The sequence below is a fragment of the Raphanus sativus genome, chromosome 2, assembly GCF_000801105.2.
Source record: "Raphanus sativus cultivar WK10039 chromosome 2, ASM80110v3, whole genome shotgun sequence".
Lineage (NCBI taxonomy): Eukaryota > Viridiplantae > Streptophyta > Magnoliopsida > Brassicales > Brassicaceae > Raphanus > Raphanus sativus.
In genome coordinates, this window is record NC_079512.1 from 3054340 (window position 1) to 3069124 (window position 14785).

At 34.3% G+C, this 14785-nt stretch overlaps 2 protein-coding genes across 3 annotated transcripts; both read right to left on the bottom strand.

Moving 5' to 3' along the window:
* Positions 1-6170: 6170 nt before the first annotated feature.
* Positions 6171-9483, bottom strand: LOC108843341 (auxin efflux carrier component 1). Its single transcript, XM_018616519.2, has 6 exons — positions 8155-9483; positions 7749-7983; positions 7496-7581; positions 6913-7070; positions 6709-6785; positions 6171-6601 (listed from the first exon to the last, which is right to left on the bottom strand). Exons 1-6 carry the CDS (start codon positions 9383-9385, stop codon positions 6535-6537), a joined length of 1854 nt encoding a protein of 617 aa, XP_018472021.1. The 5' UTR covers positions 9386-9483; the 3' UTR covers positions 6171-6534.
* A 4191-nt stretch (positions 9484-13674) lies between these two features.
* Positions 13675-14516, bottom strand: LOC108841132 (protein C2-DOMAIN ABA-RELATED 3). Of its 2 annotated transcripts, XM_018613918.2 has the most exons (3): positions 14372-14516; positions 14204-14299; positions 13675-14113 (listed from the first exon to the last, which is right to left on the bottom strand). In XM_018613918.2, exons 1-3 carry the CDS (start codon positions 14489-14491, stop codon positions 13823-13825), a joined length of 507 nt encoding a protein of 168 aa, XP_018469420.2. In that variant the 5' UTR covers positions 14492-14516; the 3' UTR covers positions 13675-13822. The 2 variants fall into 2 exon arrangements, with proteins under 2 accessions (XP_018469420.2, XP_056851181.1); XM_056995201.1 differs by having other exon boundaries at positions 13675-14299.
* Between the last annotated feature and the right edge of the window lie 269 nt (positions 14517-14785).

A 14785-nucleotide genomic window follows, 5' to 3' on the forward strand; every position in this document is an offset into this window, starting at 1 on the left:
TATTTAAAATAGAAAAATGAAATTCTTCTATATCTTACTCTATAATAGAGTATACTATTATAGAGTAACTCTATTATAGAGTATACTATTGGAATAAAAGCTACTCTATAATAGAATTATTCTATTTTTTATTAAATTATAGAGGACAATATAGTATGCCATGCTCTTACACCTTTGGTTAAAATCGATTGACGTGGGGGTATTTTAATGGTATATCCTTTAGTGTTCGTCAAGATAATGGGTATATGATGGTGTATCATGGTTGACATGTATATTTCTGGAAAGGCTAATAGTATTATATTCAATATGCAAAGTCGTGGCTTTTACTCCTTCTATTTCGATATAAATGATGTTTTAAAAGGATTATTTCGTTTTAAATTACATGAATTTTTGAGATTTTAAAGTTTACTTTAATTTTATTTGAAACTGTTCAACCAATTAGATACGGTATTTTTTTATTAATTAACTGATTTTAATATTATAACTTCAAAATATCTTTTTAGAAAAATCTAGTTTTCTTAATCTTTATTCATCAAAACGAAACATCAAGTATAAAACATAGACGGAGTATTAATCTTATCATACCATATCTGTAACATATCTAATATTTCCCCAAAATAAATCTAATCTTAACTTCCCGTACGAGTATGAAAATAAATTTTCCCTTTTTCACAAGTAAACAGTTATTTCCTGGTGTTACTCTTTTTCAAAAATAATCTTGTTCTTTTCACAAAAACAACTACGATTATTTCTTTTTTTTTTGCCATCTAATATTTTATATTAATAAAGGCCTAAGCCCAACAAGGATTACAACCCAACCATGAGATTACAAGACTAAAAGCCCATAAACACAATTGGGCATCTGAAAAAATATGGCCGAAGCCTATTTGACTTGATCCCTAAACGAAGGACGCCGCTCGACCACGTATTGAGATTTGTAAGCGTGAGACACGTGTTGACGCCTCACCAAACGAGGGACACGCGTCATCTGGTCAAGTCATCGTCACCGTTTAGTCCCCACCGAAAGCAACCTCGAGAAACGCCGGAAAAACTACCCAGCATCTCACCGAACCACTCCAGGACCCATGCATCGCCACCGCGAACACTTCATCACCCACGCTCCGTCCAAACAGAGAGCATCATCGACGCTACGTCGAGATCTCATCCGGAACTCGAGCCACCACACACGAAACCATCTTCAATCCGTCGGAGAGCATACATCGATCAACTCGAAATCTCATCCGACAGAACCAAACCGCACGACCGAAACACACCTAGAAGCTACACCGTATAGGATAGATTAAGAAAAAACAAAAGCCGGCGACGTAAGGTGTATAAGACCTTCACCCCCCGGAAACACGGCCGGCGACGGTGGAGCTATCAGAACCGCTACCTCCCAGAGTCAAAAACCACCGAGAAGAAGAACCCGACGATCCCTCTTCCCCTTAAAACCGAACATGCAAGGCGAGAAACTATGAAAGAAAAAGCAAACCGGACCGACGGTGGCTGTAGGAGCCCACCCGTCGGCCGGAATCACAGGAACCACGGCGGAGGAATAGAGAGAAGTTAGAGCTTTTGTTCTAGAGAGAAGGATCACTTCGTTTATATGTTCAAGTTCTTACTTCTTTTTTTTTATAATGAGTAGTAGTAAAACTATTTTAAGACCAGGGAGAAAAAGAGAGAAAAGGACAAAGCTCTGTCTGGGCGAAGGCCGACCCAACAAGGTCTAGTGGCAGGCAGACACTAACATCTGCAACAATGACCTTTCGCAACGACGTTTATACCCTTACGTCTCCATGTAGTTCTTTTATAAAAAAAAATCAGATGATCTATAATTAAATTAAATAATCCTATTTATGAGTTATGAGAGCCTCGGTCGTATCGTGAGAAAACAAAAAAAAAACGACTGTGGCTAGAGTAGTAGCACATTAATAAGCTGCTTTCGATACGTGGTAGATACATTCCGAGGTAGAACAGAGAATAAACACAGAATTGGAAGCTTCTGAAAAATGTTTGAATGTTGGCAATAAGAAAGCGAAGTAACACGGGGTCGTCATTCCCGCTTGTCTCATTCTATTTAAATATATTTATTGTTTTATTTGTACATAAATACTAGCAACGTGAAAAAAAAAAACTAAGGTTTATATATATTTCATTAAAAAAATAGAAAATACATTTGGTTGACAAAAAAAAAGAAAATACATTTTAGATTTTCATGTATTTTTAACTTTTAAAATAATAATTGTATATATTGAATTTATATTAACTTAAAACAGTAGGAACCAAAAAAAAAAAGTATATATAATCAAAACTTAATATTTTTAATATGTGTAGAAATACCAAATCATATATATCTTTGAGAAATAAATGTTTATAAGGTTAAAAAATTTCATTCAATAATTATTATTGATAGTAGTAATAATCTTGAAGAATGAGTTAACAAAGGCGGCTATAGCCGTCTCATGTAGAATATTTATGATAGATTTTTGTACGTGAGGCGTGCCATAGATTGTGGGTCTATTTCCTTAATTAAATCTTCTCTTCTAATTATTACACGTTCATATTACTTTTAATGAAATTAATTAGGTATGTAAGTAAATAACAATCGCTACCACTTTTTCTTAGTTGAGGGCCAATGCATTAAAAGAAAACACCATTACAAATAAAAGCTACAAAACAAGGTAATTACTAGACTACGAAAAAATTATATACATGCATTTGATGTATCATGAAACTTAAATAGACAAATTTTAGATAAACCACATCAAAACTGATCTTCGTGTAAAACCTTCGTGTGTGTATATATATGCAAACTTACAGTCTTCACATCAATACTATTAATTCTTCAACATGTCCAATTGATATGAGTTAGGTCCAATTTAAAAAAATGGCATCCAAATATAACTAACTAAAGTAACCGTATAATAATAATAAGAAAACTGCATAACTTAATATATAGTCAATCTCCATAACCACTAAGTCCTATTTTTAAGGGCTACAAATATTACAACATAAATGTACGAATATATATATTTTTGTTTCATTTTCCTTACTCTTTTACTTCACCTATTAATTATCCTATATCTAATTCCAAAATCATAGTATTTATTTAACAACCAAAAATATTCAGGAATCAAAATATAACCGCCTTCTACATATACGATATGGACTAATATACTGTATTTATGTATTTTTTCCTTACTCCTATTTTATAAAATATAGAAAGTGGATATATACGGGTAGGTTTTCTATGAAAGGCTCATGTGCTTGAACTAAATTTTACAACATATTAATAACTTTTTAAGTATTTAAATGTCTATTGTAAATAATAAAATTAAATTTTAAATCTAAAATAATCTAAAAGTAAAACATAAAATTATAATTGATAATTGATAACAAAAATAAACTAATACCAAATTACAACAATTAGATTTGTCAATAGATTCATAATCCACAAGATCATATATATATATTTTTATATAAAAACCAAAAATCTAATTTCCTAATTAGAATACAAACATATTCTAATAATATAATTAAAAATCTAAAAAGTTAATAATTAAAAATTACGTATTGGTTTAACCAGTGGTTCAACTGGTAACCGAATTTTGAGTTTTAGCGGATTTCCATGGGTTTTACCAGGTTTCCGTGGGTTTTACCGAGTTTCGTGGGTTTTACCAGATTATTAAACAATGATGTTTTTCCTTAAACTCAAACCAAATTACATACCAGATCCACGGGTTTACCGGTTTAATCGCAAATCCGGATCGGTTTCAAAATATTGTGTACAAGTGTATAGTTATATAACATCACAAATTCAATATAATTATCAAAACTTTTAACTAATAATTTTTAAATATAGTAAATATGAGTATAAATAAAACACAAATAAAAAAATAAAAAACAAAAAATATACCCGCCCTTTGAAAGGCGGGTCAGAATCTAGTAAAAAAGTTAATAACTCTGCAAAGCATGCATCACCTTGAATCAGAACCAGGGCCGGCCCAGAAAGGAAGCCATCCAAGCCATCGATTGGGACATCCGATTTAAAATGACATATTTTAAGTTTATTTTCTTAATTTTTATAAATTAACAAAATTGATAAGGTTTTTAACTTAATATAATACTAACATTTTTAGTTATAATAATTTGAAATCATAGTGTTTAGACTTGAAAACTTCAAAATGTTATGCATTAAAAAATAGTCGATGATAATATGTTTACATGATTAAAATTGTTTATGAGAATCAACATCAAAAAATTACAGAGCCTAGTAAAATAACTTTTTTGTTGAATAATGGAAAATTGTTATCAAACACATAAATTACTTAATGTATTGCTAACTATTCTAATATTGATTATCATAGCTAAAAAAATTGCTGATATTAAAATTGATATATATTTATTTGTGGTTTACTATGTTACACATGAGACTAAACGGATTAATTAAGACTGATATAATTAAAGATTTATTAAATTAGTAAATGATTTTGTAGGAAAAATGTAATTATATTTTTAGTTTGTTTACTGTTTTCTATAAAAATTTGATGTGATATGATTGGTTTATGAAAGCTTTAGTTATTTTTATATTAATATCTGTAATTTTGGATAAAAATATTAAAGGACATAATTTAAAAATTAGATTAGGACAGTGTAAAAGGTTAGATCGGCAGTGATCAGAACAGAAATACTCAATACGAAAAGGAATCTTTCACTATTCCACATACGCATTGAAGAGGAATCTTGACCAAGATGAACAACGTACGAATGCACCAAGTGCATACGATCACACCAAATATCTTCAAGTGCTCCATCGATCTTTCTACATTTAATCGAGTGTTATGTTGAACCACTCTGTTTTTTGTTATAACCACATGCCTGATATATTCTCAGCCAAGTATAATATACAATTTATAATGTACAATAAATTATATTCATAGTTTATAAGTATCTCATTTTCCCCTTCAGTTGTCTTGAGCTAGATAGACATAGAAAATTATGAGTTTTGTGGAAATCATCGGAAACTAAATATTCCAAAAAAGTCAAGGAAACTCCCAGCATCCGAAGTAACGAGGAAAACTTCACTTTTCCGAAAATCACGTTAATGATTAAGAACGTTTATCAATATTAAAGAATTTTGAAAATAACCTAAGGGAATTTTGAAAATATCCCTCTCGGTTGATTTTTGAGAACCGAGAGGGATCAGAGTAAGAACTGGTATCCTTAGCACTGAAGGAAGCTAGGATTTGGCAAACCGCCCAACAAGAGAAAGCGAAACAGAACCTATCTCCACCATCAGATAACTTTCTCTGGGCTCGTCATGTTTCTAACTTGGATGTGGAGGCTCAATGTTTTGTAGATGCAACGTGGAATCCTGGCACCAGTGGCGGAGGATTTGGGTGCATCTTCAAAGACATGAGCAACAAGACCTTCCATCGTTCTTCATCAAACCGCATCATCGTCGGCTCTGCTCTAATTGCAGAAGCTCTTGCGGTTAAAGCTGGCTTAAAAGCGGCACGGTCTCTGGGTTTGAGTAAGTTGGTCATTCGATCAGATTCCAAGTTCCTTATCATGGCCATAAACACCAAAGAGAGGATTGTTGAAGCACAAGGAGTTCTTTTTGATATTGATGACCTCTGTACTCTTTTTAATTCTGTTTCGTTTGAGTTTGTTTCTCGTAAGTACAATGAGGAGGCAGATGTTGTGGCTAAGGCTGCATTATCTTGTCTTTCTAACTCTGTTTAGTTTGAGTATTTGAAGTAACGAAGGTTTGTTCAAAAAAAAAAAAACCTAACAAAATATGCCGGATTTAGTGGATTATAGTAGTTTGATTTTGATAATTTTGTTCAAAGCAAGTTTGTAAATGTATCTCGATCATATCTTCGGACATATTATATATATATAAATTATATTCATAGTTATGTACTTATATCCCAAAAGAAAATCCTAATCCCCGCAGAAGTCTCTACCCCCATGATTTTTTGTTCTGACTGGTAACATTGAAGACATGGCAAGTGAATACTACTCGAAATCATGGCAAGAGAATACTGCTCTGACAAGTAACAAGTAAGCTTAACTTGGAGAATATTTTGTTATATAGCCAAATGCCTTTTTATTTTATTTTGCGAGATTAGATACCTTCTCTTTCTTTTATACACAGCATGAACAAAGAAACTAAGTTACTTTCCTTTGGCATTAGAAATACTTGAAATTTGAGTTTTACCATTTTCTAAACGTTATAATCACTAAAAGTAGCAAGCACGGCTATTACAAATTCCTAACACCTACAAAATAAAACAGGAGTGTCCATTATAATTAAGAAAACAGAAACTTGCCAAAGCCACTACTCAGCCTTCTTCCTTTCTTCAAGAGCTTCATTCTCCAAATTCTCTTAGAAACTTATCAGAATCTGCTATTGATTTCATTTGTGGGTATCCAACAAAATGGGCACTGCTCTTTCATATTCCATAATCTCCCAAAAGATTTTTAAAAAGGGTTCCTGTGTTTTTTTCTCAAACTTGGTGGTATCTCTCATCAAAGCCCCAAGAGAATGTAGTAGAGAAGTGTTATGGGCAACGCAATCAGCATTCCAAATATCACACTACAACCAAAAAAAAATCACAGTACTGATTAACACAAACCCCTAATAAAAATCCAAAATTTCAAAGATTTCATTTGTGAACATTATATATAAAGTAATAAACTTACGCCGTGCTAAGAATGTCAGGATGTACATTATACTCCTTGGCAAACACAAACGGTACAATTCCTTGAGGCAAAGCTGCCTGTTTTTAACCAATAAGATATTTAATTTGAAATTAAATAAAGGACATTATACTACAGAAGCTGTGGGAAAAATAAATAGAAAGCATTTATTAACCATACATCTAAAGAAATGTAATTAAGAGATACCTGAATGATGGCGACGTGAAGGAGGACGCCTCGGAGGCCAACGGCGTAGGAAGCGACAGCCATGACGGCAGGTCCGGCGAGAAATCTCATAGCCGCGGCAAAAGTAGCTCTTCTGTTTCCACACGCTATTATTCTTGGGTTCAACGCCATGAACAACCCTGAACTCATTAAAACGAATGACTTAATACTATTGCTTTACCTTTTGTTTTTGGTTAATCTGATTTAGCTAACTAATCTTTTAGCAAATTAACTTCAAATGAGTGATATAAAATAATCATTACAACCACTATTCCACCACAATAACATCATCTCCAAGAGATCTAGAGAGAGAGAAACATGTTATGATGATAAGCAGAAAACTGTGGAGCATGCTTTCTTATGTGAAAGCCAGTTTTGTTTGCTCTTTTGATACAAATATATTTTTTCTTTTTAAAAATTCTAAAAGAAAAAGGGAGGGAGAATCATGCAATCACATGATTAAGTTTTAAAACTATTTTAAAGAATGAAGGTCAGGAATAAAGAGACCAAATTGACTGTTTTATAGTATTTACTATGCAATAAATGTAAAGAAGTAAGAACTGACCAAGACTGAACATAGCCATGCCTAGACCTGCATCTGAGAGTATGGAGATAGACTTTGCTATAATAGCTGGCATTTCAATGTTCCACCTGCAGACATACCAAATCAAATTTAATTCCAAGATCTCTCTCAAATCTTTTTACTACTAACATAGACACATTCAAGACTACTTCTGCCCTCTTTTCATTTTTCATCAAGAAGCTTCATTAAAAAATGACAAAAATATTAACGTTAAAGAGTTGTTAGAAAACAGTACTTGAATGAAATGAGGGACCAAGTGATGCCGAATAAACTGGAGTACGAGTTGGGATTACGGATGAGTTTTCTCCAGACCATAATGAGTATAAGTCTCGTCATCACACTTGTTGGTGGCATAACCTTCGGCTGCTGCTGCTGCGCCTTGTTGCTTATGTTGTTGTCTGTGGCCAAGACTTTGCAATCATCATCTTTATTACCGAAACTGATCTCTTCCTTCTCTACATATTGGTTATCTAAAATAAGATCACGCAATTAGAAAATACGTTAATCAAAGCCCAAATCTTGATTTAAATATTTATAACATGTAACATAATCTAACAAGATAGATAGTGTGGGGTTGTTTTTGTAAAAGAAATAATTTGGAGCTACCGAACCGAAACAGTAATGTTGTTGGGGGACCATACCGTTACTATTCCCCTGGGGCACAGAGATCTTAACGTCCTTGTGATGATCAGTCGTAGCGGCGGTGTAATCTGCATGGTGGTTTCCTCCGCCGCCGAACACATCAGACACCGGCGAAGCGCTCGAGCTCCACACGAACATATGGAGATCTCTTCCATTCCCCTCTTGCCCACTCCCTCTCTTCCCACCAACCACCGGAGCAGTCCCCTTCGCCGCCGTACCTCCGCCGCCGCTCTGCGGCGAGAACATCCCCGGATTTGGCGCCGGATAATGCGCTCCACCACCACCACCGCTCCCAAACCTCCCAGCTCCCGCCCCCGCCGGGGGTTTAGCTCCGCCGTCTTCCTCGTAGTTAGACGGCCGCGGAGTAGGTCCCTTGGAGCCGAAAACAGCTTCTCCGGGACCAAAGTTCGAGCTCCGTCCACCACCACCACCACCACCAGCCATCATGGAGTAAAAATCAGTATGGTTAAAACTCGAGCCACGTGGCGTCGGGTTCCTAGAGCTCTGAAGCGAGTAAATCTCCGCGTTGGTGAGATTCGAAGGCCGAGGAGTCGCCGAAAGGCCCTGAGACCTTCTCGAGTATATATCAGACCTCGATGCGTTAGAGCGACGGACAGTAACATGAAGCTTCCCGTCTTCTTTAATCTCAGCTTCCGTCTCTAGCGGCTGCCGACCGTCTAACGACATGATGTCGGAATCCACGTGGATCGAGACGATGGAGCCAGCCGTGTCGGGGAACTGCTCGGAGATCAGGAGCTTCGCGCCGCGGTACTCGAAGAGGAAGAGCATTAGAGTGTACCATATGATGCACTGGAGGACCACGATCTGGACCATGAGGTCGCCGGAGAAGTCGCCGTACATGCCCTTGAGGAGAGGGATGCCCATGACGAGGGTGTTGGGGAGGGTGGTGAGGGAGAAGAGTGTGATGGTCCAGTCGAGGGAGCCGTTGGGGGAGAGTTTGCACCAGAGGAAGAGGAGGGAGAGGACGATGACTTTCTGGAGGGAGTCGGCGGCGAGGAAGCGGAGGTTCATGGCGTAAGGGTTGTTGGCGGCGATGAAGTGGAAAGAGAGGAGAGGGACGGCGAAGAGGGCGACGAAGCGGTTGATGCCGGAGCATTGGGTGGGTGTGAAGATTTTCCACCATTTGACGGAGCCGTAGGCGAGGATCATGGCTACGTATAACGGGACCATCGCCGTCATGACGTGGTAGAAGTCCGTCGCCGTTATCATTGTTGGTAGCTTAGAGAGAGAGAGGGAGGAGGAAGGAGTGTGTTCGGTGTTGAGAGGAGCGGTGGGGATGGAGAGAGAGAGAGTAAAGTGAGTGTGAAGAGGAGGCCACGTTTTTATATTACTTTTTTGATTTCTTTTTCGTTGAGAAAACACTGATATTTAGTATGCTTTTTAAATCCAGTAATATATTATTCGTTGGTTTTTGTCGCCACTCGGTAGTATTTTTGTGTGTTTCCTTCCTGAATTTATTTACTCTGTAAGCTATTTCTATCTATAAACAGTAAGAGCAAAATATGCAAATAAAATTCTGACTAGGTCAGTTCATTTGAGTTAATTGTGTATAATATATAGTTCAAAATGAGCTAAAGGGTTCTTTTATGTTTTTTTGCTATGTTTTTATATTAATTTTTTGCTTTTTAATATTTGATTTTACACGTTTTATTTAGTATATATTTGACAAAAAAAAATTAGTATAATATATTAAAATCCGTACCGAAGCAATCGGTCGATATCATGAGGAGTGCTGATATATGAGGAAACACAATATTCCATCAACAGTCTGCTCTTCTAATTTTCTCATCATTCCATACAGTTACAGACACAACTCTTCTTTTTCTTCAAGCTTTTTATTTTCCCAACTGGTTTTATCAACTTTTTCTTTTTATCAACTTTCATTTTAAGTAATATTGGTCTGCCAATAGACAATGGATCGATGAAAACATACAAAATAGGTTTATACAATCTGAATAATCAAAATAGAGTATGTTTTAACATCATTCTTTGTATTCTTGTACAATTTATCTTTTAATTTTAAGCAATTAGATTAAAAAAATTAAAATAAAATATATGTTTAAAAGCTTTTCAAAGCTAGAAAATCGTTTTATTCTGCATACTTTTCAATATTCTCATAATACGAATTGATCCTCATTTCAGTACAACTCCGTGACCTGTTTATGCTGAACTGAGATTTGATGATTTTCCGATTGTTACTATTTTGCATCATTTCTAGTTACCTATTTGCAAACATTTGAGACGAGCACATTATAATTGACCTTTTAGCAAACACTTGGAACGTGAAAAATGGAAAAGAGAGTCGCAGCCGGTAGAGATAATTAGGTTTCGCAAAGCAAATTTTGACTAATTAGTCACTTTAAAGCTTATTTTGACTTGCAGTTAATAAACATTCCCTCAGTCTCTAATTGTAAGTAATTTTGCTTAAATCACAAATATTTAAAAAGTTATTATTGTGAAACAAACATTTTTTTATTAAAACTACTTACAATAAGAATAATAAATGCGTGATGCATATTTTGCATCACACTGTGATTTATTTGTATAGGTAATCAGTAAATCATAGCCGGCAACCTAATCGATTGAATCTACATTTTATTTCTGCATAGATGTATAAGCTACGATTTAAATTCAAAACTTTGTGAAAATGTCGGAGGAATTAATTAAAATATATTAAGTTAATTTGCCAAAATAACCTTAAGTTGTAACTAAACATTATAATATTAATTGTCGCCGCTCTAAAATCAGTATAGAATGAAAAAATGAAATCTCTATATTTTTTCTTCTATAACAAAGTAATTTTATTATAAAGTAAACTATTGAAACATATTTTATTCTATAATAGAATTACTCTATTTTGTGAGAATTATAGAAAAAAAATAAGTTTGGATTGGAAATGCCACACGTAAATATTAAGAAACCAAGGCTCGAATTTTATTTCGGAGGAGCTTTGTTTCAACAGGAAGATGTATGTGTTTTTCATGCTCTAAAATTATTCTGTTTAAATTTACTCGTATGGAAGACATGTTATATTTTGTAGACCTATAATATATACTTGCATAATTAATATAGTTCATGGGTGAAATTTAAATATAAATGTATAAAGAGTTGTAGGCTGTAGCCGTTGTATTTGAAAAGCAGGCCTCTTCATTCACTTTATTCGTGTTTCCTTCGCTTTTATAATTCTATCTATAAAAAAGATTATTTCACTTTCAGTTTCGTAGATAGGATAGTCTATAAAACCACTAAGACTAAAGAGTAAAACTAATTCACATTTTAAAAAAATTACCTTAAAACTATTTTGAGAGTGGAAGGTTGCCATATATCAGTTACAAATTATTCTCATTCACACTCAAATTTCGATGTTAGATGTTTAATACATTTTTCTTACATGCAAGATTAAACATCTAAATCGTGAAGTTTGTAGCATTAAAAAGATTTGAGCTCTAATACTATATTAATAATGAAGATAACTCAAAAATATAAGGTTGTAACATCATTTATATATTATTTTTATTCAAACTCAATTTCTGATGTGGAATGTATCTGAGAAAAAATACATGCAAGTGCAGGACATTATCATGCATGAATAGTGACTTGCGAATAAACTAATTATAGAGTTGATTTCTTCTCTTTTTTAAAACACGTAGTTTTTGTATTTAGATATTAGCCAGATGATTTATAATCAAATCATGAATGTTCCTTTTGTGATTCATAATTATCAATTCAAAGTTTTTTACTCAAACCATATAGTATTTTAAAACATTTGTATAACAGTTGGCGACTTTGTTTAACAAAAAAAAAAACAGTTGGCGACTCGTGACAAGTGAGAAAGACGGATGTAGCTTAGATGAAATGGTAAAAGGAATATAGCATCTTCTACTCTTTTACCGCATGAGACAGATGTAGAGAGAGTGAATCAGGAAGGCATGCGTATAAGTTAATGATGGGTAGGGCATTTTGAAAATTAAAAGTTAGAGGCGTGGCACTTGTCAGCTTCATTAAGCTCCCAAAGTCTATAGTCAATGTTTTTTTGTTCCTTAAAAATATATCTTAAAAGTAGAGGTCTATTTTAAGATATGAAGTAAGAATACGGGGTCTGTTTTACAATTTCGAAAGTTTTCCCGACCAAAAGAAAAACATCAGACCAAATACACGAATCAATGGAAAAGCAAATGTAGAGATAAGATGCTTTCAACATTTTTTGAATAAAAGATTAAATTAAACTAATATAAATTTCGTTGCACGGTTTTAGATTCTTTAAAAGGCTGATCTTAAAAAGAGTATATAGCAATGGAATAAAAAAATTACCAACTTTTTCTACTTCGTTTGTATAAAATATTGTGTTCCTCGAAAGCTGCCATTGCTGTATTGAAGTATTTTTTCCTTACAACATTCATGCCTTTTGGGCTTTAGGGCATCTCCAACTCAACTCCATTTTTTACTTTAAAATGGAGTAAAAGTGAATATGGAGTAACATATGCTCCAATCCAACTCCATATCTCACTTCATTTTAAAGTTTACTCCATAAATAGAGTAATCTATTTTTTGTTTGTTCATGACTTTATTATGGAGTGAAAAATGGAGTAGGGTTGGAGCAATTTTACTCCAAATTCACTTTTACTCCATTTTGGAGAAAAAAATGGAGTTTTACATTGGAGATGCTCTTAGTAATAAAAATGTTGACAAAAAATTATCTTTTTCATATATTTTTTTTTAACTTCGTTAAGAAAATATACGAAGTAGAAAAATATTTTTGGCCTCCGCATCAATAGTCTTATCGGAGAAGAAAAAGAGAACTTCAGCTTTTGTAAAATTTCTAGATCATGTAATGTAGAAGCCGATATATTAACAAAGGAAGGTAGAACAAATGGCTTGAACTATATGTAGGCTGTAACTGGTAAATTGTTTTAGGAATATAATAGCATACAACGGAATATTTTTTATTTTATTTAAACACCTCATACAACGGAATATAATAGTTCTAATTTGAAGGATAAAAGGAATGAGATATATTTAATTTATCTTATTTCCCTCATTCCTTGCATTCCTTTCTTTTTAATTATGAAAGAATTTTAACGCAATTTATAGTTTTTTTCTTTCATTTCACAAGAATGGGTGGAATAAAAAATCATTTTTCCTTCTAACAGGTAAATTATTTTAGGAATTTTTCCTTTTAATTGGTAAATTATTTTAGAATTTTTTCTTTTTAATTGGTAAATTATTTTAGAAAATTTTCTTTTTAATTAGTAAATTATTTTTAGGAATTTTTTATGAATGGTTAATATCATAAAAGTTACATTTCAGTGGCCTATCAGTGGCAGCCGTAGTTACTTGGTGTAATATGTAAAACGTTTGTAGCAGTTTGTATTGACGACAAAGAAAAATATCTTTGGCCTCCTTGCGACAACGTGACGATTCCTTTAGACTAAACACCAATCACTAAAATTCGTGCCGTCTTGGGCAGAGACGCCAAACCAAAATGGCTCACATTCACACACACACACACATAATTAAAATATTAATTATTATTTAAAACTGTTTGTTGTTAAAATATATCACCAAACCGAACCGTCATCTTCGAAGGCCTCGGATTGTGTAATATAATGGGCCAAGCCCAATAAGATAAGTGTTATAATTTTTCTTTCACAAGCCTTTAGATCCAGGGAGATCAATCCACTGAAGTTCGATTTCAACTTCACCACGCTCCACGTTACGTAGACGGAGACAAACGCTCTGAACGATTCGGTCATTGCTCCACCGTATGTAGCTTTCCTCGGCTAAACAGTTGCTGCGGTTCGGATGGATCGTCGATATGATGGTTCCGTCTGGTAAACCGGATAGCTCCATTCGTAGAGCTTCAATGTAGGGTTTCAAATCGATCTCTGCGTCTCCCATTTTATCATCCTTGCTAAATAAGTCATGGTCGTACACAACCTGTTTTAATTCAAACCAGAGATGATTATAAAAGTTTGTCAACCGGTCCGGTTTAGAAAATGTTATAGTTAAATTTAAGAAATAGTTAACCAGATTGAGCGGGAGGTTCGGGTCGGTGACCGTGAAGGTCAAGTCTTCTTCCCATTGTGGGTTTACGTTTTTCTTCACCACTTTGGTTTTGAGTTTCTGCAAAAGTATTTTTAAAAATATAAGCAGATGAAATTGTCATCGAAGATGTTTGTGGAATCTCGAGAGAACCTGACGGCCAAGCTTGAGAACGACGTAAGGATCGCTGCTGGAAACGTCACGGACGGCGAGGTTGACGCCGCGTTTGACGCGAACGCGGAGGATACCTAGCAGATTATCCATCAGCGACATTCTTCTCCGACAAGAGACAGACGAAACCAAAATGTTTGGCTACTACTTCAAATGATGTGTATGAAGCGAAATACTATATATTCATTTTCTTTGTTATCTCATGAGTCATGACATTATTTGTTTATGGCTTAACGTGAGGACCACTCAATCACAAGTTCGTGGGATTCTAAATTGTATTATTCAACGGTTGTTCATCTCCGTGGATTCGATTTAATTAAATAAAAATCGACATGCAAGTCATTAAACTACACTATCATTTTCTGTACACCACGTTTTTTGGTGTAATTCTGTACA

What these genes read in the sequence shown, in the direction of transcription:
- LOC108843341 (XM_018616519.2), bottom strand. Translation starts at nt 9,385, where the DNA reads ATGATAACGGCGACGGACTTCTACCACGTCATGACGGCGATGGTCCCG. An exon ending in GCCCCAGGGGAATAGTAACG is followed by an intron (nt 7,984 to 8,154) that starts GTATGGTCCCCC and finishes ATCTTATTTTAG; the next exon opens with ATAACCAATATGTAGAGAAG. An exon ending in TTCACGTCGCCATCATTCAG is followed by an intron (nt 6,786 to 6,912) that starts GTATCTCTTAAT and finishes GGTTAAAAACAG; the next exon opens with GCAGCTTTGCCTCAAGGAAT.
- LOC108841132 (XM_056995201.1), bottom strand. Translation starts at nt 14,491, where the DNA reads ATGTCGCTGATGGATAATCTGCTAGGTATCCTCCGCGTTCGCGTCAAA. An exon ending in TTCTCAAGCTTGGCCGTCAG is followed by an intron (nt 14,300 to 14,371) that starts GTTCTCTCGAGA and finishes ATACTTTTGCAG; the next exon opens with AAACTCAAAACCAAAGTGGT.